Raw genomic sequence first — 25590 nt, forward strand, 5'->3', positions numbered from 1 at the left:
GTTTTTCCATAGGTAGGAATGCAATGAGAAACTATCCAGTTTCTTCAAGGAGGAATAAAGACAAGGTGGTGTAAGAATACATATTTGGAGGAAGATGCTAGGAAACAAAGAATTCTGTGTGCTGATGGCTTCTCAAAAAGACAGGTGGAAATATAGTAGCAAATTCCCACCAGCTCTATTTTTCAAATAATGAACATGGAGGTAAAACCAGGCAGGAATGAAAGAACTACCAGGGTAAACAGGAGAAGGAGCTGAGGAGATGAGCTGAAGAGGAAGAATGAGAGGAAGAGAACGAAGTATGACTGTGTAAGTAGGCTAGGGAATGATGAGCAAAAATGCACCAAGTAGTTAGGTTGTGTAGCATTGGTATTTTCAGCAGGACTGCTTTGAGGATCAGTGTCAGAGTACAGGTCTTGGTAGTTTTATTACTAATGCTTTATAACAAACTGAGGGACAGTAGGGTTCACCCTGTCTATATTTCTCACTTTGGCACCAACACAAATTTCAGTAAATCGAATATTTATTTCCAACCCTAAGTTTATCCAAAACAAAATTTCTTACTTGCTCTATGTCTGTACTCATACTGGTAGCATTTTGTTCTCAGGGATACAAGGACCTTCTATGTTCAGAAAACTGAAAAGAAGCAACTTAAAAAGTTTTTTGCACTTAAAAAGTGGTACAGATGAAGGGTTTTATTCATTCATGGTCAAAGGACAAAACTGTGTGCAGGCACCTTGGCCTCGCCACGGCCAGCTTTCAGTGCATGGCGGCCCAGAAGACACAACCCACACTGGGGCCACCATGTCCCTGTCACTTTGGTTTCCCTGTGGAGCCGCTCCTGAGCTGCACGTGTGGGGTCAGACTGGCTTTGCCCGTGTCACTGGTTTTCAGTGTGTTCTTCAGTGTGCTCAGTGAGTTTTCAGCATGCAGGCCACCGAGATGCCTCACTGTCGCTAGGGTCCCGCTGGGAGTGCGGTGGCCAAGAACGACAGGGCTTCTGCCACAGCTCTGCCTCTTGATGTCCCATGTTTGAGTCGGGAGGCCAAGCGTGTGTGGCTGGGGCGGGCTGAATCACACATTCAGAATCAAAGAATCACAGAGTATCTTGAAATGGAAGGGACCCACAAGGACCATGGAAGTCCAACTCCCGGCTCTGCGCAGGACATCCGTAAGAGTCACAGCATGTGCCTGAGAGCCTTGTCCAAGCTCTTCTTTAACTCACACAGACAGGCTTAGTACGGGGAGGCGTGTTCCAGTGCCCGCCACCCTCTGCGCGCAGAGGCGCCGCCCAAACCCAGCCTCAACGCGCTCCCGAGCGCGGTCCCGGGTCCCCAGAGGACAGGCGGCCCCGCCCGGCCCCGCCCCCCCGCGCAGGCGCGGCCCGGGGCAGCGGGCAGCGCGCGCGAAACCCCAATGGCGCGGCGCGGGGCGGCGGGCGCGGTAAGCGGCGGCCAGGCAGGGGCGGGACGGAGCGGGCGCGGGGAGCTCCGGCGGGACCTGCCCAGCCGCTCCAGGGAGCCGCGGCTTCTCGCCCGTCCTGCCCCCGCTGGCCGCGCCGCGGTGGTCGCGGTCCGGGGGTGTCGTGGCGGGAAGGGGATGCGCTAGTGCGGATGAGCCGCCTGGCTCCGCGCCCTCCCCTTTCGCCCTCCGCGAGAGCTGGCGGCGACAAGTCTGCTGGGGAAGGGGTGACATGGGCAGCGAGGCGTCGGGCCCGCCTTCCCTGAGGCTTTGAGGTGGGCAGAGGGAGGTGACCGTGGCCTGCGCTACGTCTTTGGCGCTGCTGGTGCCTGCCTGCCTGGCTCATGAGGTGTCCGTGCTAGCGTGCCCCGGCCAGCCTGGCCCCGAGCACTTCCAGCAATGAGACAGCCCCAGTTTCTCTGGGTAGCCTGTGCCAGTGCCTCACCACTCTCTGGGTGAAAAGTTTCTTCCTAACATTTAGGCTAAACTTACTCTGTCTAAGGCCATTCCCTTTGTCCTATCACTACGTGCCCCTGTAAAAAGTCCGTGTCCAGCCTTCTTGTATTCCCCGTGTAGGTACTATCTGGTACTGAAAACATCCGCGAAGAGAGGCATCAACATCTGTGCTGTCAGCGTCTTGCTATACCTCCTCCTTCTAGGGAGGAAACAGAGTGACAAAAGGTCATTTTGTGATGTATGTGCAAGATGGATGCAACAATAATACACGGATACATTCCTAAATGGTTGTTAGAGGGAGGGGGATTGTTTCTGATTCAGCAGACTTTGCCAGCTTTTGTACTGTGCAATGTGACACAGACATCTGCTGTGGTGGAGGAACTCCAGCAGAGTAGGCTTTTAAGGAATACTGTCAGAAGATATAGCTGGCCTTTTATTTAAACTAAAGATTAGGGAAGACAGATGTCCCATAAGTGCTGGGAGAATTTGACATTTTAAGTGTTGGGTTTGGTTCACAAATGTAGGTAATTAAATTTCCTCTCCTCTCAAAAATTTTCCGAATGGCCATTTTTCATGTGGGAGGATAACTAAAATAACTAAAATGGCATAATGCTCTCTCTCTGAGAGTGAAGAATCCTTTAGGTAAAACTACTATGATATAACAATCCAGTGACAGGCTTTTGAAAACTAGGAGAACCTTCAGAATTTGGGATTTTTTTCTGATATGTAATTAAAGGCTCTTAAGCTGTCCCCCATCTCTTTTGTGAAAAGAAGGCTTCATTGTCTGTGCCAAATAAATTTAATTCAGTTTATGTTCCGAGTTACATGAACTACTTGCTCCATTTTTTGGGTTTATGCTCACCTCCCCTTCTTAGCTCAAGATTGGAAAGCTGTGTCATAAGAACTGATCACCATACAGTGTTCGAAGCAGGGGTGGACATGTTGCGGAAGGCAGAGATCGGGGCGTTGCTATATTACTTTGTAATATATCTGTTAATTCCAAATCCATGGAACCCTGCCCGCTGGGTTTGGCCCTGCCGGGGGCGCCTCGGCCGCGGCGGGGCGGGTGCTCACTGCTGCCGCCTCCTGGGCGGCGGTGGCGGTGCAGGGCTGGGCGCCGCCGCAGGGCCTGGGCTCCAGAGAACGTGGCGCTGGGAAAACCTGATTCGAAAAAGGATCCCGGTTATCTTCTTGCTTACAAGCATGGATCAGTTTTGCTGATAACTTCTGTGCTTTTTATGTTTGTATTCTCAGGAAGTGAGATGTGTGTGATTCTGCCTCTCCGTGTCTTTGGCTACTAAGGATTGAACATAGTAGTTTTAACCAAGTTTCAAAGCAGAATAAAGGTTTTATGGTGATTCTATTCCTATATATATTCTAAAATTCGAAGGAAGGGTCAAAGAGAAAGACTGATATTCCCCATGTTGTTGGGCAGGAGTCCTCTGGAACTGGATAATCTCCCTTACAAAGACAGGCAAAGAAATTTGGGACTGTTCAGCTTGAATAAGAGAAAGTTGTGTAGAGAACCCACAGCCACCTTCCATTATCTGAAGGGAGGCTACAGGGAAGCTGCAGAGGGACTCCTCATTTGGAGCTGTAGTGATGAGGCAAGGGGCAAAGGGTTCAAACTGAAAGAGGGGAACTTTGGGTTGTATATTATAAAGAAGTTCTTTCCTGTGAGGGTGGTGAGACACTGAAACAGGCTGCCCAGGGAGGTTCTGGGTGCCCATCTCTGGCAGTGTTCTAGGCCAGGCTGCGCAAGTCCTTGAGCAACCTGGTCTAGTGGGCAATGTCCCTGCTTGTGGCAGGGAGGGTTGGGACTAGATGATCTGTAAGGTCCATTCTACCTCCTTAACATTATATGATTCTGTGATTCCATCTGGTCAGCACGTGCATATGGACCAGCAGGGTGAGTGCACATGAAATTAACCACAGAGTATACCATGGGTCATAAGGGACACTGGTGGAGTTGGGGGGATATTATGAGGAGTTACAGCTACAGAGGATACCCCTTTGAAGGCACTTTGATGGACACAGCCTTGTTCCATCAGTGGAACATCCTTGGGTGCTCAGTGTACTTTTAAACTATAATTTCTTTTTCCTGAATATGTATGTTTCAGTATACTGCCCTACAGTTGTGAAGATGCTGTTTATGGCAAAGATGTCTTTCAAAACACATTTGGGTGGAGGATCTTAAGAAGGGTGACAGAGATAGGTGAAACAAGTCTTTCTTGAAACAGGAACTCAGAAAGTTCCCGTTTCCTTAGAATCCTCTGGTGTACATGGAATAATTTTTGGCATTTACAGGAAGATGTGTATATTGCATGAGATCATTCCCAAATAAAAATCTTTAGTCTTTATCAGATAATTAAAAAAAAATTATTTGAATAAATAATAAATAAAGTGAATGCAGCATATTTTGTGTCAACCTGACCTAAACAATGAGCAAAAGTATGCTAGATTGTAAAGATCTTGCTACATGCATAAGTGGTAGAACAGCTCTCAAAAATCAAATCTTAAACAATTAAACCTTCACTAAGAAAGGTATTCCCAGAAAATGTTTTTCAGTTAATGCTATAATAAATTGCTGTCATTGTTAATGTTATTAAAATGAAGACAATGGTAATACTCATTAAAAATCTGTAACTCCTTTAATGCAGGTTTGGGAATTAGAAAATTCTTTGTGTTTGAGACTTGGTGGCACATACCACCAGGTCCCAAGAACACTTTAGGATCATGCGGTTAGTCTACTTTCTAAGTTACAGGAATGTACAGTATGTTAAATATTATGGAGGTGCAAAATACTCTTTATTATTATTATATTAATAATAAACTCAGTAAACATAAATAATAAATTAACGAAGATAAATCTAGATTATTTATATTAACAATCACAATTTACTCTTCTGAATTTTGGAAGTTTTGATTACAGTGTCTTTAAAATTTGTTCAAGAATGCTTTTACTCTGTGTAATAATAAAGGGCAGACTCATGTCAGATGCTGTTTGTGAGAGGTTTCTGTTAGTTTTTTAACTGTTAGCCTTGCATATGGTTGCATGGTTGTGACAGTACTTCTCCATGCATTTTTAACTTCCAGTAGAAAGTGTATTTCTAAGCAATACTGGGAGCTATAGTTTCATGATTTTACTAGTGATGATTTGTACAGGTATTACTGGACACACTCTAAGGACACATTATTACTTGCTCAAGTGTAATCTGCGCAGTATCATTTATGGTAATCTTGCAAAATAAAGCCCACAAGGCTACTGCAGCAAAAGGAACTTTGTAAATCTTTGAGAGTAATAAATTTAAAAAAAACTGTGACTAGAGTAAATCTGATGTTACCAGATATTTGGTTTTAGTTTGGGTTTGTTTTTTTTTTTTTTAAGTAGACAAGTATATAAGTAAATGTACTATCCTTTAAAATTAGAGCAGAACTAATCAAGCTTCTGCAGAGGTGAAGCAGAATGAGCCTTACTTAACTAACTTTCATTTCTTTAGTGTCATGCGTCAGATGTGAGAATTGGATTCTTAGACTTCTGACTCCTGAAGCCAAATTGTAGTGCTGTCCTTCCTCCCTATTAATAGATTCATTGGACATTTTTTTTATAAATCTTGATTAACTGTGTGACAGTATTGAAGTATTGCAGATAAGATTTTAATAAGGTATCAACTAAATTGACATAAATGAGTGTCCAAGTAGAAGAGGCCAGGAGACATACTACTAGCTAGTATTTTTTTTCTACGCTGTACATTAGAAGTTCTTATTTATCATCAACTGACCACTTTCATAAGAAACTCTCTTCCCATAAGATAAGAGAAAAATACATCTTTCATTTCATACTGGGGCAAAACTGGGAGGTTTTTGTGAACGGATGTGACAGGCATTATTGACAAGTCAGGGGATCCTCTGTAGCACATTAAAAAGTAAGTGCTCATAAAATATGCAGGAATAATTGACTGAAAATTCCACTAATCATTGTCTCATCGATTTGAATGTCAATTCCCTGTCTTCAGTCTAAATGCCCACACAGCTAATTGTTGCTTCGGTATGAGTTTGACTGAGTGAATGAGCAAAAGTCTTTGCTCTAGATGTTTCTGAGGAAACTTATCTCTTCTTGTTTGCAAAGAATGAATGGCCTGATTTAATGCCTGTGAATAGCATGAAACCTTGTCAGTGGACTCCAGGGACAAGTATCTGTGGGAGTGTGTTAAGATAATGTACAACAAAAACGTAAATGTTGATGTGGATGTCATGAAGTTATTTTTATTCTTCTGAAGAATGAATTTTTCTTTTTCTGTCAGATGTACTTAGTGCCATAAATACATCTTTATTCTGAAGATTTTATTTTGTGGCTATTTCTGAGTGTGAGTAGTCAGTGAGAGAGGAGGGGGAAAAGTATGAGACTCTTTTCTTTTATGCCAGAGAAGTGCATTCTTTCATTTACAGGTTTGCTTTTACTGTGGACTCTGTGAATACTTTTCAGAGATTTTTTTACTTACACTTATTAAGCTGTTATTAGAGTTCATATCAAGGTAAATGTGTGTAATATAAACTGAAAAGAAAATACTTTTTTGGGATTCTTTTTGGTACAATATTGACCATCATTGCATAAATTGTCATGTCATGCTTGAGGAGCTTAAGTTGAATAATAGATTTTCTTTGAGGAAAGCCTTCAAAAACAGTGTTTCCTAATAGGCTAAAGTATATAAGATTTGTGTGTTTCATCTCTTTTTGTCATATGTCTCCTCAGTGACTTTGAAGAAATTGTTTTCTGTTTGTTCCTCTGTTTTCTTATGCTAATGCAGAAATGCTTTAACTTTGTAGAACTGTGGGATTTCAATGAAAGGTATGTTTTTCATTACTAAATAAATATTAGAGATTCTTATAAAAATTCTTAGTATAAGAATTAGAACCCAACTCTATGAGTAGCTCTGGATATCAATAACACAGTCAGTATTTTACCTTATGTTCAAATACTTGAGATAAAGAATTTGGAACGTATATCTTCTTTTTGTATACCTGTGTAAGCCGGGGGAAAGCTTGAATTTAGCAGTTGCATGACTATTATAGAAGCATTGTTGGAATTATAAAGCCCCTTATGTTCATTCATTATTTAATTGAAGGAAGAAAGGTGAGTAGTAATTCTCTGCATGTAAACAGGTTGTGTCTCTGTTGCTTTCCCTTCCAACCCCCACAGCTTAGCTGGAGGAAGATTATGCTCTGGCAGGAACATTTTTAGGTTTTCCCCTTGCCTCCTTGTAATTTTAGTACATACAGGTGGAAGTAAATGCTATTCCTTGATACACTAATACAAAGGAATACATGTTTTTTTCTATATTACAGGTCATAAGTGACTCCTCTGATGAGGGGATTAATGTTCTAACTTGCTATGTACAGTTTAATGTATGTGCTTCTGTTCATGCTTGGACATGGGGAAATTATTTTATAATGCATCTGTTAATTGCAGAACTTAAATTTCTAAAAAAGAAAGTGCCAAGGATTGGTGTATATGCAACATACTCATCACCGATAGCTCATAGTATGTAACTGGCACAAAATGCTGCTAATTCCATGGTGAAACTTTGAATTAATCTTTACCTTTTTTTTCCCCAGAGGAAGTGAACTTTAAGGAAATAGGTTTCTTTGTATTCCACTCAAGCAGTATACAAGTTGATAGAAAAGGAGGTTCTGTGATGAGGGAAATTTGGGTGATTGGTTTGGCTTGGTTCATGTTCACACCAGAATAGAATGGACTGGTTTTTTGGGACAAAAATCATGTAGTCAAACTGCCTGACCAATTCACAACAGAGCAAATGTTAACTTTGGTATTAAATGCGTTGTCCAACTGCCTCTTTTTAAGGCACTTAACAGACATGGAGCAAAAGCCACATCTGTAGGAGACCTCTTCCAGTGTTTGACCACTCTCCTGGTAAAGAAATATTTCCCAGTGTCCAGTCTGAACATCCCGTGATAAGGCTTGAACCATTTGCACATATCCTGTTACTGGATTCCAGGAAATCCTGGGAACAGACCAGCACTCCCTCTCCAGGTTCCCTCTGGACCATCCCAGGACCTTCTTCCCACCCTTCTCAGAGTGTGGGGCCCAGCACTGCACACAGGACTCGGGGTGAGGCGCACCAGGGCTGGATCCAGCGGGATGATCCCAATCCCAGCTGGTGATGCTGTGTCTGCTGCACCCCGGGATGGGGTTTGCCCTCCTGGCTGCCCGCCACACACTGCTGGCTCACCCTGAGCTGCTGCCCACCAGCACCCCCAGATCAGTTTTTTTTTTCTGAAGTGTTACTCTGTAGAGAAGGAGTTGAAGAAAATCTTTCAGATGTTTGAAATGACAGTATAAATCTCTAATACTGGCTTTAAGCTATGGGAGACGGTGGTAACCACATGTAAAAGTTTTAAGTGAAAAAGTAGAATTTCTAATTGGTAAAAAAATTTCTCGTTTGCTAGAATTGGGTAATGAAAACTCTATAGCCAGATAACCCAGATAACTGTTAGGTAACCCACAAGATAAGGAGTGATGCATTAGCTGGTAGATTTGGTATGGGAGAATGGGTACAAACAACAGATTTAATCTAACAAGAATTTACCATTATCGCTAAAAGGCTTAATTTTTCTAATGTAGTTACTTGGTAAGCTCTTACGTGGATGGGTTTCTCACTGTCATTAAAGCTCAATGTGAAATTTAGTCTTAATTGAGACTAACAAAAATTTTGCCATTGATGTAAACACAACGAGCATTTCATTCCTTTTCTTGTAAGCTGCAAAATAAGATCTAACTTATGCGGCATTTAGACTGCTGTTATCAGAGACCCATACAAAATTGGTGTGTGATGTTACTGCAACTGTTAGTGAAGCTAAAGTGGTGTTAGCAATAATTGGACTTTCTCCAAAGTGCTGTAAAAATATTTTTATGTTGCCAGATACCTGAGACAGTTCTGCCTTCTGTAGTTTGAAGCCTTGATCAGACCTAGTGTCTCTTCCCAGAGTTGCCTTTATTCTTTGCATAGTTGTTTTAGCTGCAATTTCCCATGTGTCATCTTTATTTCCACTGTTGTCACAGAAGTGAGCTGAAAATTAGCTGACTGAATGAAAAGCCCCTGTCCAACAAGCTAAATCCAAGGATCTTTGAACGTTAATTTTCATTAGAGATATCCCCCCAGAAACTTCATTCCTCAAGCATTAGGAGAGATTGCTACATTCCAGTGAGCTGAGTGTTACCAAATAGTCTTGTAAGGTGTCCTATTTAGATTGCAACACAAAACACATAAAAACCTTACTGAGGAAATACATTGAAAGGAGATGTGCTCCACACCCCCTTCCCTCCTTCCATTTCTAGAAACCTGTGAAGGTGTATGATTGTTTGTGCTTCTGTTCACCATGCCACACACTTTCAGGATGTAAATTTTAGCTTCTTTTGTATTTTGAGGTGTATTGTTGTTGTACCACCTCTGTGGTAGATCACCAATATGAGCAAGCAATCCACATACAGAAGAGCAAGTAAGGAATTAAGGAGTGAGCTAGCAGCCCCCTGTTTTTTTCAAGTCTTTTTTCAAGTCTAGGTTTTGTTCTAGAATGTGTTCTTGATCTGCTTAACATCAGTGCGCATTGATCAAATCTGGGATTTGCCTAATAGCCTTGAGACAAGTTTAGATTTTGCACATCCATCTGATTCCCTGTGTTCTGGTACAGATAGCTTTATGTTGGTCTTGCTGGATATTGCTCTGGCTCCTGTTGACATTGAAATTCTTTTAAACTAGGACATTGTATGTTTTGGTACTTTGCCGAATTGCAGAGTCTTCTGCCAGAGATGTAAAGGTACCTTACTTTATTGCCTGTTTTCTCCTCTTAAATTTAACTTTAAAAATTACTAGTGGTGTTGGAGTATTAGTAACTTCTTTGGTGTGTTCCTTGCCAGGAGTGTCTTATAGTGGATTGTGATGAGATTTTTTTTTTCTGTTTGTTCCTAAAAATCCATTGTGTGGGTTAGTACTTGCATATTTTGTGTTTGAAAGTATAGTTGATTGCCTTCTTGCCCTGTTAAGATTCATTATGGAAAGGCAGCAAATAACATATGTAAAATTCAGTGATATCACTCCTGCTTTCACTGTTCCTGTGGGCAGAAGATAAGAGTTAGATGGATGTGCTGAGATACTATTTCTGCTTTTCCCATTAAAGAGGGTTTTATTCTTTGTTTTTAAGCCTCTTGAAATGGGGTAAATTAGAAGGAAGATCTGCTCCTACAAGATGAGCTATTGGAACCAGAAAGTTTTAAAATTAATTTTTGTGTGAGGCAAATAAATGATATTTTTGGGGTCATGAAACCTGATTAATGGAAATCACAGAACATGAGTTGGAAGAGACCCATAAGGATCTTCGAGTCCAGCTCGTGGTCCTGAACAGGACACCCCAAAAGTCACAACATGTGCTGAGAGCATTGTCCAAATGCTCTTGAACTCCGTCAGGCTGGTGCTGTGACCACTTCCCTGGGGATCCTGTTCCGTGCCCAACCACCTTCTGGTAGAGAAACGCTTTATCATGATCATACAGTCCTTTTGTGGGGAGAGGGAGATGTAATGTTTTCAGAGTATCTGAGAAAGGGAGATCTTTCATGAATCCCAGCAAAGTTTGCTTCCTCAGGGCATCAAGTCTTCTCTAGACCTGCAGAGCAACAGAAAGCAACTGGAAATATAGTTCTGCAGTTTGCAATGATACTCAGATGATACCTGTGCAAGAGGTTTAATATATATGCTGGCCTCAAAATTAGGGGCCACAATTGCTTAAACATGAAAACTGAGCTCTTTTTCCTGTGAGACCTGATAATGTAATTCAGAAGGCAACTCTGTTAAATTACTAATTATCAGAGTAAATAGAAGAAACAAATATAGAGTGGCAAAAGGAAAGAGTTAATTACTTTCTCCAGGAGAATTTTTAGTCTAAACATTGAATAATAATGTTAGCCATCTGGTTGACAGTTGTTCAGTTTGCCAGATTTCACAGGTTGCTTAGCCAATATTGATTCCTTTGCAAAACTCTGTCCTTTAATTTTATTTCCAGGGGAAGATATAGTAGCATGCAATTTGTTTTAATTTGGAAAGTGCGCATGTAGACAGGCAGTTTTCTACAATAGTTGTTTTTTCTTGCTCTAAAATATCTGTAGATGTAGGCACAAAGACAAATAGGCAAACTTGTTTTTATGTGAAAATTTACTAAATAAAAAATGAACACTAATCAACACTGCTTGTAAGCACACCAGTCTGAAATGAAGATGGAAGTTATTCTCTCGATTATTCTTGACTGCTGGACTGCCAGTGTGTGTAGATTAGACTTAATACCAACCGATAAACCAGCCTGTGAAGCAAATTTCTCAACAAGTGTACTGGAAAATAAGATGACAGGAATAAATCATTTTTATAGTAATAGTTTTTAATTTTCATACTTAAAACTAATAATAGTTTTTAATTTTCACATAGTCTTTACTACTCCTGGGCCTTTTGAAGTTTCTAAAAAATATTATTTTTTTCCTAATAAACTATTTTAAAAATTTATTTTGGGGAGGCTGGTAACAGACTGTCTTTACAGTAGGAAATAAGTTATGTTTGCTCTTACCTCCTATCTAAGTATATATTGAATTTTCTTCTGTTCTTGGCAAGCAGGAGACTTGTCAAGGTGAAGATGAAAAATATACTTGAGAACAAGGTAAAGAAATACATATTTTATGTAGAGAATTAATAAATGAGAAAGCAGTAGCAATGATCAGGATAATTGCTACTTTTTTTTTCCTCTTGGCATAACCTCAGAATATCCATTAGGTAGTAAATTTGTGACATGATTATAATAACCTTTGACACCCTGAAAAAGTGAATACTCTTTTGTTATATTACTGTATCAACGGTGCTGTATCACAATCAATTTAAGGGTGATTAAGGTGTCACATGATGGTATCCTTTGATTATATAATATACTGAAGTGCTCCTAATTGGTAATATTAGTCTCCTAATATCTATTAGAGTAATAAATATGCACAAAAGGACTGTCATACTGCTTTTGTAAGTATTAAAACCCCTTAAAAATAGTTTGGAATTTGGAGTGTGTATTTATATGTTTTGTTATCTTAATGGTGACTTCTTTTGCTTCGGGCCATTGGGCCCTGACATCATAAGAGTATTTTTAACTGTTTTCTTATTTTATGTTTTTCCTCATAAGCTAAGGTTGCTGGTGGGTAGGATATAAGAGAGGGGGAGAAAGAGGAGGAAGAAGAGTGGAAAGTAAAACATTCATTTGGAGCACGGAGCTACTTATCATTGATTCAAGGCAAAGTGAGAGCTTTATACCTTGAATACAAGTTTTAGTCATGTGTATTTGGAGCACTGTGACATAAGGAAATATTGTACCTTAGCAGTACCTCAAAGTTCCTTCTACTTAAAAGGCTTAATTTAAATTTACCAGCTGAATTTACAAGATTAAGTAGAAATAAATTCATGAAAGTTTAATTGTAATTTTTGTGAACCTACTAAAGCAAGATCTGGGGACTTTGCCTCAAAATCTGGTAGCAAAAGTTAGTGACTAAAGTGGTATGTTTCAGACACTATCCAGAGAGCTCACTTGAAAGAATAAAATTCCTGGTTAGAAATGCTGCCATTAGCTTCTGAAAGGTATAATGAGTACCCTCATACCAGAGCTCCCCAAGGTTCCATGTGCTTGAAAGTATGAGGCCAAGAGGGTTTGCCTGGGGGTTCTCAGAGAAGAGGACTAAAGACTTCTTTCTAGAAGTAAAAGGTACTATAACATGATTTACGATAAATCTGGCTTCTGAATTTGCCATGTTGTGGAGAACCCAGTCAAAATGAGAATCAAGTTTTGATTTTTGGCAGCTAAAATGAGTCCTTACTAACTGAAAAGAATGGAAATTAATCCGAAAGAGACTATAGGAATATACTTGTCAGTATTGTAAGTCAAATTATTAATCAAATATTTATTGTCTGTGATTCCTGTAGCTCTTCCAATATGTTCTATATGATACTAGAACCTGAACATTTAAATTACCTTTGTTTACCTAACAGTTTTCTATTTCTCTGATAAACCATATTCTATATCCTATGATGGTTTTTGAGATGAAATCTGTGTCTCTGGTACGTTTGCTTTTTAATCAGGTTATTTATACATTCACAGTATTTATATATACACAGTAGCTTTTCTGTGTGTTTTCCAGTAATGTTGGGATGAAGACAAGAGTAAGCTGTATTAATCAAATTGCTCTTTTCAGGACTAGATGCTACAGTTGAAGTAAACAATCAATAAAATAACTAATTGGAAACTTCCAGTGACAACAAACAAGTACAGCTTAAAAGTCATGCTATTGAAAACAGAGCACTATTGGAAATAGTGTGGAACATGTGGTGTTGAGATGCTGAAAATCTTAATGCATATTAAATTAATCACTTAATGTATATTAATTGATCACTTGATTAATTCATGATCAAGGATAAATTGAAGCACATAGTAAATGCTAAACAAGGGCCAGTGGCCCATATGAATAACGCAGCAATTCCTCAAAATGCCACTTTATTGTGTTCTTCTGTTAATCTCAGCATAATTTTATAAAAGAGCTGAATTGGTAGTATTCCAAAACAGAGAGCAGCAGTGCCTTTAGCATTTTTGGTGATTATAATTCTTGAAAATCTGCATTCAGCCCTGAGATGAGTTCAGTGGATTGGAATATGGGTTCCATTCTCACATAGACCATTTCCTTAAAAGTTGGACGTGGTGATCCTTATGTGTCCCTTCCAACTCAGAGGATTCTGTGGCTGTGTAATAGTTCCTGTAAGGGATTCTGCTACCGTTGAATCTACAAGAGTAGTTCGTGTCCAAAACTTTACAGAAGTGCACAACCCTTCCTCCTCCCACTTGCCCCAAAAAGTGCAAAGATCTTTACATGTCACTTTAAATGGTTATTCAAAGATAAAGAAGTACACTGAAGATTACATCTTCTCTTAATCACAGGGATCATTTGTTCCTTATTGCTGATATATTAGGATATTTAGCAGTTGCAGAAAATTAATTGCACAGAAAACCACATATATTTGTCCTTTAATCCACTTTGGAAATGCATATAGAACTGTCTCCTCTATTTTTTACCAATAAATGTATCCATGAATCCATTAAATTGCAGCTAGAATTTCTGAACTGTGCTTTAGAAACAGTGCGGTGTTTCATTTTCATGAGAAAATAATGCAAAAAGATCAAGGCCAGGACTGATCCTTCTGAGGATAGGTTCTGAACCCTAGATTGTGTAGCTGGAGTTTTTTTGGTCCAGGTCCTTCGTTTGTGCTTCCATGCAACAAGGTGAGGGTTTTGAATAGCACCGAACATAGAGCTGCTTTGTCTTGTGTGTGATTATTGCAAGTCTGTTGATGGGAGAACACTTTTCTCATCTCCAAAATATTCAGATGTTTTAAAGGAGTTAGCTATCAGAAACAGTAAAAAATTCACACTTGCAGTTACCAGCATAAAGAAGAGGTACACTTCTAAGATTTTCTTTCACTTATGATTTGTGCTGTTGTTTTGGGGTTTTTTTAAATAGTTGCAGTACTTAAAAAAAAAAAAAAAAAGAAAGAATGTGCAATCCAGTTTATTTAGCTGTATTAACCAGGGAGACAAAACACCTTTCTTATTGGAGAGCTGGGATCTCAGACTTCTGGAAAAAGAAGAGTGATGGCTGTGCTATTTTGCATACTGAAGTAGTAGAAACAGGTACTCAGTATATTAGATTATCCTGCCTGATTTGCTTTACTTCAATTCTCAGTTAATACTCAATCAACTCATGATTAGCCCCAAAATGCTGGAGTTTTTGTGCTCCCTCTTCTTTTTTTTTTTTTTTTATTTTTTTTCCTTTTTATCTTCTTTCCTAAAAGTTTTAGGAGCCATTTTATTAGGGGATTGATTTTTCAGTTATTTGGTAGGATTGATCTTGTCTGGGAACATCAAGCAGGCTCATTAATTTAACCACATGTGTTAGTTCACTTCCTGGCTTCAACTTGTTCTGAGACTTTCTTATGTCCCTGTGGTGATAAAAGTGTTTGATGGCTAATTGCCTGTGGGACCCATGTCGCTTCAGCCAGCTGCTGTGCTGGACGGCCTCATAGCGTGTGTTGATACTCAGAGGAGATCAGTAACATCTTGGTACTGCACAGGTCCTTTAAGAGCTCTGCTGACAGCAACAGTGGCAGATAAAAATGGGAGCGTAGTAAAGAACACAAGAGCAGTGGCTTTGCTTACTTGTCTTTGAACAAATTTGGGGCAAATACATATTGTACACTAGCAATCCAACAGCTTAACCTCAATTTTATTTTTCACTTTTTCTTTTTTCTTTATTTTTTCTGGACAGGATCCAAACTCAAATGATAATTGTGATTCACTAGGACTTATGTATTTATGTATTTATTTATTTGTTTCTCATAGTAATTAAACAACTTATTAATTATCTTCAAATTTTTGTCTGGCTGACATTATTATGCTATACAAATCCTGTGTTTGTAAGGGTTAACTGTATAAAGCAAGCTTGGTTTGCAGGACTGTTGTGGGGGTTCTGGTGTAATTTTTGGTTTATAGGTTGCAAAGATGCATATTCATTCATGTCTGTGGCATCTATGAGTGTCTGAATGTCTCCAAGTGGGCAACAATTCATTTCTGAAAATTGCCACCACATTCTGTTAATTGACAGTTGTCTTTACAGTTTTGACAGAAAGAACAATGATTGAAAGGCTGCAAGAGCTCATTTGGTCTTCCAACCTATGAGACATTTCTTTCAGAGAGATTTAAAGGTTGTTATACTGCCTGCTGTGCTATTCTCGGTCCTTCCGTCAAAGAAAAATATAATAGTAAAGCAGAAAAAAATTGTATGCTGTTTTTTGGTATCTTTTACCAGTGCAGTTTGGTTAGGTTTTAATGTTCTGGCTTCATGATAGTGCTTATCCCACAAAGACCAGTTTTTTAGAGTGAAGTGTGCCATAGGATAGAGATCATTTATATGATCCAGGTTCCATTCAGAACTGGGTTATATGTACAGCTGCATACGGTTATATTTTTTTCCCTCTTACTTGTATGGTATGCAAGGAGAAACAGACCTGAAATATTAACTTTATTCATTTCTATTAAGGAGAATACTCTTTTTTTCACATAAATGTGAATGATCAATTACAAATACAGAAATTACAATGATCGAAGGCCTTCTAGTGCCTTTTGTTTTGATTGAGCCTAATCTTAATACTTTCATTTATCTTGGAACAAGCATTTTTAGTTTTTCATCATGCATAGCATTTGAAACAAATGCATGCTCAAATTATTCTAAAATTCTGAGTGAACTATTGATGATGACAAATTTGGATAAGAAAAGCCTGAAACACATCTGGGTGTTAAATTTATTCTAAGATAATTTACTGATTACTGTGCCTCTTTTGTTACTTTGTCATGATGGGGTTATTAGTTTAACTTCTTAATATTGCAGATAAAGTTACCAGCCTTATGAGATGTAAACAGACACTCCCTACAGCCCATTCTTGTGTGCACACAAAAAAAGGTGGTATAAATCCTCTCTTTGTATATTTGTTCTTGGTTTGAAGCCAGTGTTCAGTGCTGCCTGATGTGGAGTTAAAATCTTTTTTTCAGGATTGTGGAATGGCTCAGGACACTACAGTGCCCAAGCTGAACTTTGAGTATTGGTTGGATAAAGCTATTGAGTGGGGTCAGGCCACTACTTTGGAATCACAGAAAGATGTGTGCCTTCACTTGCCCCAGCTCCAGGAATTTCTACATCAGCTTTATGAAACAATAAAACATTTGGTAAGTGGCTTTAGAAGGAAGAGTGACCTGTTTTGAAGAGGTCCTCCAAAACAATTTGCACCATGTTTTGACAAAACCAGAGGGTAACAGTAGCAAAAAGGTTTATCTTGTTGACCTAAGGTAATACTGGATCAGGGGGGCAAACTGGGGAAACAGTCACAGGTAATGCAAACAGGAGTGTGCTTCCTGTTTCCCTGATTTATTGTGAAAGGGGCTTTTTCTACATGATTGGTTGATGTCAGGTGAAGTTTCCCAGCCAATGCTCTAGCGTCTTAAAAAAACTCTTTAAGTAAAGAAGAATTTGATTCTGGTTGTCAGGTCATAAATCGGATGATTTAAAGGCCTTAACATGCAAAACTGTGACTGGTCCTTTAAATCTTAGAGGGTCTGCTGACGTGTTAACCCCAGTGTTTGTTATGGCACACACAGTGAATTCTAGCAGCATGGTCAGATCACTGGCATAAACTGCTGCCTGTTCTGTTTATTGATTTAATTACTGTCTGCACTCTTGAGTAAAAGTAGTTGTTCATGTTTAGTTGCTAGTATGTTTTTCTGAGTATCACTTTTTCAGTGTATATATTCAGTATAATTAGCCTTAGAAGTACTGCATTATGGCATAAGGCTTGCTTTTTCTGGAAGTTCTTTTTTTAAAATATTCTTATCTGTAGACTGCAGAGTGAGGTTTGTTTCTGAACTGATTTTAAATGTTACATTTGAAGTAAAAGGTTTTGGGGAAGTGGAGTTTCTTTCCATATTTGCATTTCTTTTTCCTTAAGGGGGAAAAAGAATGTTGCTACTTCACGTAATCTGAGGCATGGCCTGAAATGGATTTTGTGAATATGGCCCCAGAAAGTCTTGGTGTAGCCCCAAACATGAGACAATGTAAGGAATTTATTGTAGTAGCAGGAGATGCTCATCATCCTTGCTACTTGTATGTTATCTCAGCGCAGCACTGTTTTTTAATGCCTTCATTTATTCGATAGTAAAGCTACAAAAATGGAAAAATAAGACTGAGTACACAGGATTGTATATAAAATACGTTGTCTATTACTTTTATAGTGAAATGTCTTTCTGTTTGGTTAGAAGTTAAATGTCAGTTTGTTACTGGCTAGTTATTAAGGAAGTTAATTTAAAGAAAGCAAACAAAAGTAACGAAGTAATTTTATGCCACAGTAGATATTAATCTCTTCAGAAACTGTGAGACAGTGTATTATAACAATCAAAAAAAGTATGTTAATTAGGCTTTTAATACAATGATATTGTATACTTGCTAGTTACTAATACTGATCTGCTGGGTGTGAGGCAAATGAACAAATTTTCTAACATAGTTAAGTATTAGGTAAGAAAATTACCTAAGTTTTAACTTACTTGAATGATGATATTATAGAAAATCTACATACCTGCATGTGTTTTGCTTTCAGAGCATTTCACAGTATAATAATTTGGATTGTAATTTACAGCAGTGAGTATCATTAACAGTTCTCTTAACCTACTTTTGATGTGCAGTATATTTACTATCTTTTTGTTTGTGTTTTAGCAGGGTCCCACTGTAGCAATCCAGCAGTTCCCTTTAATTGGACAGCTTCTAGGAAGGCTCTGTTGGAATCCTTTTGTTATAGGATATGGTAAGAATGTGTTAAGATATTTCTGCAGCAGTTCCATAAACTTTGTTTTGTAGAAATTAGGAAAATATGAGTTGTTGCATACTATGATTTTTTTTTCCATAAAAACACAGCAGTCTTTTTTAATGAAGTAAACTTTTGAGATGAAAAGGCTATCCATGGTGTTTAAAATAGATGGGATTCAGAAATGTTAAATTCACTTTTGGATCTAATTAATTTCATGGAATCTTGGCTTGGGACCAGTAAGTTTTAAACCCAGTGAGTGTTTATGTGCATCATGATTTCCATTCTAATTTTTTGCTGTATTGATAACATTTTGCTGGAGTCTCAAAATGTACAAAATCTAGTGCTTCAGATTCTTACAACGGAAGTTTCCTTCTGTGTGTATCAGAATAGACATGTATGCTAAGACAGAAGAAATAACTTATCTGATATGTGTGTTTTGTAATTAGTCTATGTTATGATTGTCTTTGTTTTTATTGAATCCTTAGGATGTATTTTCCCCGTCTCTCTGTCCTTAACTAGTGACAAGGCACATAGAATCTAAATTAAAACAGTAAAGTAGTAACATAGGAAAAAGGCATATGGAGAAACGAAATGCTCTTACTGGTGGTGAATATGTGTGTGGATAAGAATATAGAAGAGAAAATAAATTTGGCACAGGAAAATTGTTTGGAGGGAGGAGGCGCTCCTTGTGCTATGTCATCAACAGTTCTGATGCATTTTTCAGGAACTGAGATGTTAAATTTTTGATAAATTACTTGGGATCTCATTTAAGCAGAAAACTGATTCTGAACTTCCCTGTGAGCCCCTTAAAATAACTTTTTGTCAGTCTTTTTCTCTTATTGCAACTATAAATAAAAGGGAAAGAAAAGAAAAATTAAATAACATTATGTCTCTTCTGCTTTATGCTTCTTTTTGGGGAAATAGAGAAAAGGGCAAATTTTTTTCAGCTAGAAGGGCTTTTTAAGTCAAGCACAGCATACATCTTCTGTTTTGGCTTTGTCTTCTAGACAGCTCCAAGCACAGGCAAAATGAACTTGTCTGTAAAACATAGTAGATGTGTGTAATGTCAGCATTTCACCTCTGAAAGCAAAATTTGGGAAGGAAACATAAGTTTAGACATAGACCACTTTTGCAGAGGAACAAATGTGTGCTTTTTGAAAAGCCTTTTCATACTTAGAGATCTATTTTTACTACAGAGAGGTTTCCCTTCTAATCATAGATTTTGAGTGTGTTGGTAACCATTAATGTTTACATGCTTTGCTTCTAAGTTTTTGTTTGCAATATGCAAGTCTTCAGATGGTAAGTTTTTCTGAGCTGACAGTATATTGTGTTATAGAAAGTAGCTTCACTTATATTTCTCATCAGAGTTGAAAGCCATCTCTGTCTGCTTTTGGCTCCTTTTCACAAAAATCCCAGCAGTACATTATTGGTTTCCTCTACTTCTTTCCTCTTTTTTGTGTTCTTTCAGCATTTTCTGAAGCTGCAATTTGCACTTCTTCTGCAATTTGGTCACCTCTGAAGTTTGCTTGACAATGAAGTCTTGCTACAGTTTGTTTTTTTTTGTCTCCAAGTGGCAAGCAAACCAAAGAGCTCTACTTGCTCAAAATGGAATCCTTCACTTTAATGCTTAAAGATTTTCTGACATCAATAGAGCTGAAGATGTCTGCTTATACATTCCCACCACTTCCTCTTCTTAGAGTCACCTGAGCACTCTTTGGACTGGTGGCATTTTAGATTCAGCAGTTTTTCATTTTGTTTGGCACTGGTTCTGAAGATATTCTTTAAGATAGTGCTGGCTATAGCAGATGCTGACTCTCAAGTGGGTTTCATATAATTTCTCATTTGGATAAATAGCTCATTCAGGCATGTGTCGAGATCAGGCCACCCTCACAGAAGAAGGAACTAATTTTGTTCAATTCAGTCTTTCATACTAAAAAATGGAGAAGGAAAAACAATATAATTTTGTATCATGTCCAAACCACAACACCTATCACCTTAGATGAATGTCTGTTGGTGCTGGAGGCTGACATGGCTGACCACTCAGTGCAGGAAGCATAGTCTCTGAGGGAAAATAATCTCCTCATAAACACTCCTGAGGAGGAGGTGACCAAGTTAGCCTTGTTTAGAATGCTAATGTGAGGGAAGCACGACTGAAGAAAATCTCATGACTGTACTTGTGGTCCTGAACCACAAGGGATACAGGAGGAATTCAGTTTTGGTTATTGGAATTCCAGTGGTGGCGTTTTTTCTGTTTGGGTTTTTTGGTGTGTGTGGTGGGTTTTTTTGGTTTATTTTTGGCGGAAGGGGGGGGGGGGGTTAGTTGGGTTTTTTTTGTTTGTTTGTTTGTTTTTATTTGGGTTTTTTGTGGGCTGTGTGATTATCTTCTCAGTAGAACCCTTCTGGTTTGAGTTTTAAGCCCAAATGCCTCGAATCCCAAACTAATACTATAAATGCTGGGAGGTTTCTTGGTGGCTCTCTATGTCAGTAAATGTGTGTGTGAACAGGAAAGCTTGAGAATGGACTAATTTCAACAGAAAGTTCAGTTTTAGCTAATCCACATTTTGTGATATGTTTCAATAAAATTTTACAACAAACTCTAAAAATAATATTTCTGGCTGTAAGATTAGGGTTTTCTTTCTTCTGTCTGGCCGCAGGGTATTTATAAACTGAATGTGCTTGGGATGATTGAGACTACCTTGTGTTATGAGAAAAACATATCTTTTTATTCTTTGTCTGGTTTTTTATAGTTTTTTTTTCGTTGTGAGATTGGCAGGAAAGAAGTACAAAATTATCATAAAGGTTTGGACTTTTGACTGGTTGGTTGGTTGGAAGTGTTTCAGTTCTTTTGTTTGTTTGCTTGTTTGTTTCTTTGGTATTCTTTTCCCTTTTTGTGGTTGGTGTTTTGTTTTTCTTTCTTTCATTTTTTTTCCCCAAAGCAACTTGCAAGCTGTCTAAAATTCCCTACAGAAATTTTTTGTTCTCTTTGTTGGAATACAACATTAACTTTCTTAAAGGACTTCTGTAGATAGGTGGTAGATAACCTTTTTTGAGCTGGAGTATCCACCTTTGAGTTTTTAATTTTATTTCTGTGGATGTATTAATTGGTTGTTTGGGTATTAGTCAACCTTTCATGTCATAGTAAGATTAAATGCCTTTGTTTGTATCCTGATAATGCTTTTCAGTGTTCATCATGATGATAGGTTTTCCATTGAGATCACAGTTGCTAGAAAACTGGGAGGAAAAAATCCACCACTAGGTTTTCGATGGCTCTGTGTTTGGTCTTTTGATAGGATTATATTTTGCAGCTGCTGTAATTATTTTAAGATCTGGGCTAATCTTCCCATCTTTCATCCCCTGTTCCAGGGCAGCTGTGAAAACAGTGAACCAAGTTTCCCTCAGAGTGTGTCATGGGGTATATCAGCAAGATTATGGGCTCTTTTTCTTTTTTTCATAGATCTATGGGAGGCTACCTCAGTTTTGGTCAAAAAGTAGTTTTTTGAACTAGGAAAATCTGAAGTTGTACCAGTTCCTTATTTTTTGGAAACTTATCTATGAGACCAGCATAGGTTGGTTTCACTGGGGATGAAGTTTGAATCTATCTGTGTTAATCTGTGTAAACTTATTATGCTAGCAAAGTGTGCCAGCTCGATTTATTTAGGCTTTGTTTTCATCATTTTAGCTTTCATTATACTGGTTTGCATTTTGCATATTGGAGAAATACATGCAAAGTATTTTATAGTATGCAGCAAGTCATCACATGTAACAAAAAATTTTCTCATCCAGAAATCTATTCAAGCAGTTACATGTATTTTCTTCACAGCTTTTCTTAATTTTTTAAGTTAAAAGAAAACCAAAATTTAAATAAAGTTACATATTGACATATTGTAGACATACACTATAAACTGTATGAGTCAAAAGAAGAAATACTTGACTATGTATATGTTGTTTGAGATAAGAGGTTTGGAGTTGATGTCTTCTTCCCTTTTTCTGTGTAATTTATTATAATTGAAGGGTATGTCAAAAGCCAGACTTCACAATCAGGCAATATTTAGTATTACTAATTAATAATGTTTAAAATCTTTATTTTCCAAGAAGGAATTTGCTGTGATTTAGTCATTTAAGTAAATAAACCACTCATTATTTTTTCCTCGCAGATAATGTCATAGTAGAGTTTAGATGAAAGGTGCTTTTGAAGAAGATAGTTGTCTGTTGGTGCTGATGTCTGAATGCCAGTTGGATATGATCGGGATTTAAGAACTTCTGCTGAGCAGTATGCAAGATGCATCCTTTAACTGCAGAATTACAAAACATAGGAAATTATTAGCCTTGTAAAGATCCATATTAAAACAAGTCCCCAAACACACAAAAGCAGAATACCCCAAACTGTGGTGGGTTAAAAGTGTATGCTTGGGAAACCATTTCTATTGCAGAGATGTTAGTCAGTGGGAGGTCAGTAATGGCCTCCAGGTTTGTTGGACATTTATTGAGGAATACTGGTTTAAATCAGTGTTAACATCTTTGGTCACCTGGTGAAAATACAGGCATTACTTAATGGACCTTTTATTTTTTCCTCAGGCTTTCTCAACAAAACACTTCTAAATAATACTGTTTATTGCATCCTGGATAACAAATACAGAGAAAACAAAAGAATTTACTTGTTCAGCTTGATAATCAAATTGTCTCATAACATAATGTCTAAAACTGATAGTATTGCTTACTTGTATTATTTTTAACAAGAAGCTTATTGCTTACTAAGTGAACATTATATCTGAACTACATGTGGTTTTCAGAATTTCAATCACACAGTTTTGTTCTGGCATTAAATTCACTGTAGAACATCTTAGTATGTGCCAAAGAACATTAGGGAAAAAGCCACCAAAGCCTATTGAAAACAAAGTTGTGTGAAATACTCATGAGTTAAATGTCTCTTCAGCTGCTTATTTCAGATAATCAGCTCCTCTATAATTTCTGTTCATCTGAGCAGTGAGAGTTGTGCTCATTTTGTAGTAGATTCTTAAAGAAGAGAGCTAATTTCAAACAGTGGGTTAGAATTAAGTAAAACCCAATCTGATCCTTAACAAAAAATTGGAATGGGATTTTTTTGCATTATCATTTAGCTATTCTGCTGTCTGCAGAAATGTCATATTCCTGACGCATGGAGACTTTCTCTATTTTTACAGAGAACTTGGTAATTTATATTCTAGTTATGAATGATTTCATACTTCACAAACTTTAGTTTTTTGTAATTGAGCATACTTGAGTTGTGCAAGCTTTAGACACAATGTAATAAACTATTTTACTACACTAGACTATTCTCTGTTATTAATGATATTATTTACTGTGTTGAAAGTTCCTTGAAAGTAGCTTCAGGTGTTATTTATGTGAGTGAATTACTAGGTCCTGCAAATTTCTTAAGATCATCTAACTGTTGTATAGATTCTGAACTTTGGTCCCTTTTAAACTGCTGTTGAAGGAAATGATTACACCAGAAGTATATAGTGATTAAAGTTAAGTGTGTGGTATGAATCTGGTAGAATAGGAGCAGCATGAGTTGAGGCTGATATTTAGGGCCTGAATTTTGTGGATGAATAGAGATTGTTGTGTGTAATTCCGTCTGTGTTTTGTTTGGGTTTTTCTTTTCCCTCTAAGTGTATCTTTATTTCCTTTTTTCCGTGCAGATGAAAGCCAGAAGACTCTGATGTGGTGCTTATGCTGTCTGTGCAGCAGTGAACCACAGAATGCTGTGGAACTGAAGGCCAACAGCTGGATACGGGTAAGTGAATGAATCCTTCCCTGGACTGCTTTGAATTAAAATGATGATTTAAAGGTTCTACATCTATAGCATGGATACACTGTCATTCTGTCATTTAAGAAACTGCTTCAAACACAATTTGCATCCATATTGTGTTGAAGAATATATGATTCTAATTATAACACAGTCAGTGTTAGTCTCATTTTAAATCTGAAAAGGATGAGGTATTTTACGTTTGATAGTTTTGATGCTCTTCCTAGATTCACCAGATCTAGTATCCTTGAATAAGGAGCAGCAACCTCAAATCAGAAGGGAAGCAAGTGTTGCTATTAAAAATAAAGAAGCTTTCAATTAGGATAAAATACATAACCTGGAAAAATGTCATGGTTTGTTTAGAAAGCAACTTATATTTGTTCTGTAATTTTTATTCTTTTTTGGTTTTGTTTAATCTCCTGCCTATGAAGAATTTAATTGTGTCTGAACTTTTTTCAAAGACAGTCAGAGAGGGAAGAGGCAGTGCTTGTGTGTGGATTTATATTTAGTGGCTTAATGAATAATGAATATCTAACTTTAGTCCCAAAATTAGAGTTTTGCATGGCACATCTGTTCATATTTTTCGTATTTCCACACTGAATTAACAAAGCGCATCAGCATGTAAATAGCTTGCAGCATATTGCTGCTTAATATTTTGCATGGCTGACTAATTTGAGGGTGCAGTTCTGTTGTGTCCTTCATTTTTCCGTGGCTCCATGTAAAAATGTGGTAGAAAATATAAAGGGAATTTTTAAAAATCTTTTAGTCCTCACAACTTGTGGGAATGTAGCAGCCTAATCAATATTTATGTACAGCTCTGCTAAAGCTGAAGATATTACTAGATTTCTGTAGGTAGATAATTTCTTACTTACTAGTTTATTTTGTGTGTCATATTATCTAGGTATGCATGTAATACTAGGATGTACAAATTATTATAAAATAATTGATGATGATGACAATGCACATTTTTGTTGTTAGTAAACAGCTATTGTTGATATAAAAGCAGTAGTCTTAGAAATAGTAAACAGCTATTGTTGATATAAAAGCAGTAGTCTTAGAAATATGTTCTCACAGTCTTTTAGGTGGCCTTGGGTACCTGTATATACCTGTTTAGTGGGCTGTACCACTTACCATGAAAATTTGAACAATTTAATGCTGAGTAAAATCACCCTTATTTTTTTCCTGTCTTTAATGTTTTGCAGGAGGCTTTTACTGAGGTTAGTATACTTTTAATTCAAAGTGTGGCAATGCTTGAATACCGAAGTAAAATGACTCAAAAAACCCCTCTGCCTTTCCAAATGTAGTCTTGCTGATTCCTTGTATTCTTTGTAATGAAATAGGAGAGGCACAGTAGTATGCAGTTAGTTGCTAAACAGAGCAAAATTTGTCCATTTTGCTTTTTAG

General features: G+C 37.8%; 1 protein-coding gene across 1 annotated transcript in view; it reads left to right on the forward strand.

Annotated features, from left to right (window-relative positions):
* The first annotated feature begins 1303 nt into the window (after positions 1 to 1303).
* FANCC (FA complementation group C) overlaps positions 1304 to 25590 on the forward strand; it is a 79607-nt gene continuing 55320 nt past the window's right edge. The window contains exons 1-4 of the mRNA XM_071424811.1: positions 1304 to 1440; positions 16600 to 16773; positions 18311 to 18398; positions 24080 to 24174. Of these exons, the coding sequence (XP_071280912.1) occupies positions 1414 to 1440; positions 16600 to 16773; positions 18311 to 18398; positions 24080 to 24174 (384 nt within the window). The 5' untranslated portion in view covers positions 1304 to 1413. The remainder of the gene's footprint in view (positions 1441 to 16599; positions 16774 to 18310; positions 18399 to 24079; positions 24175 to 25590) is intronic.

Source organism: Agelaius tricolor, unplaced genomic scaffold, assembly GCF_023055355.1.
Source record: "Agelaius tricolor isolate 1412-34295 unplaced genomic scaffold, bAgeTri1.0.p SCAF_4, whole genome shotgun sequence".
Taxonomy (NCBI): Eukaryota; Metazoa; Chordata; class Aves; order Passeriformes; family Icteridae; genus Agelaius; species Agelaius tricolor.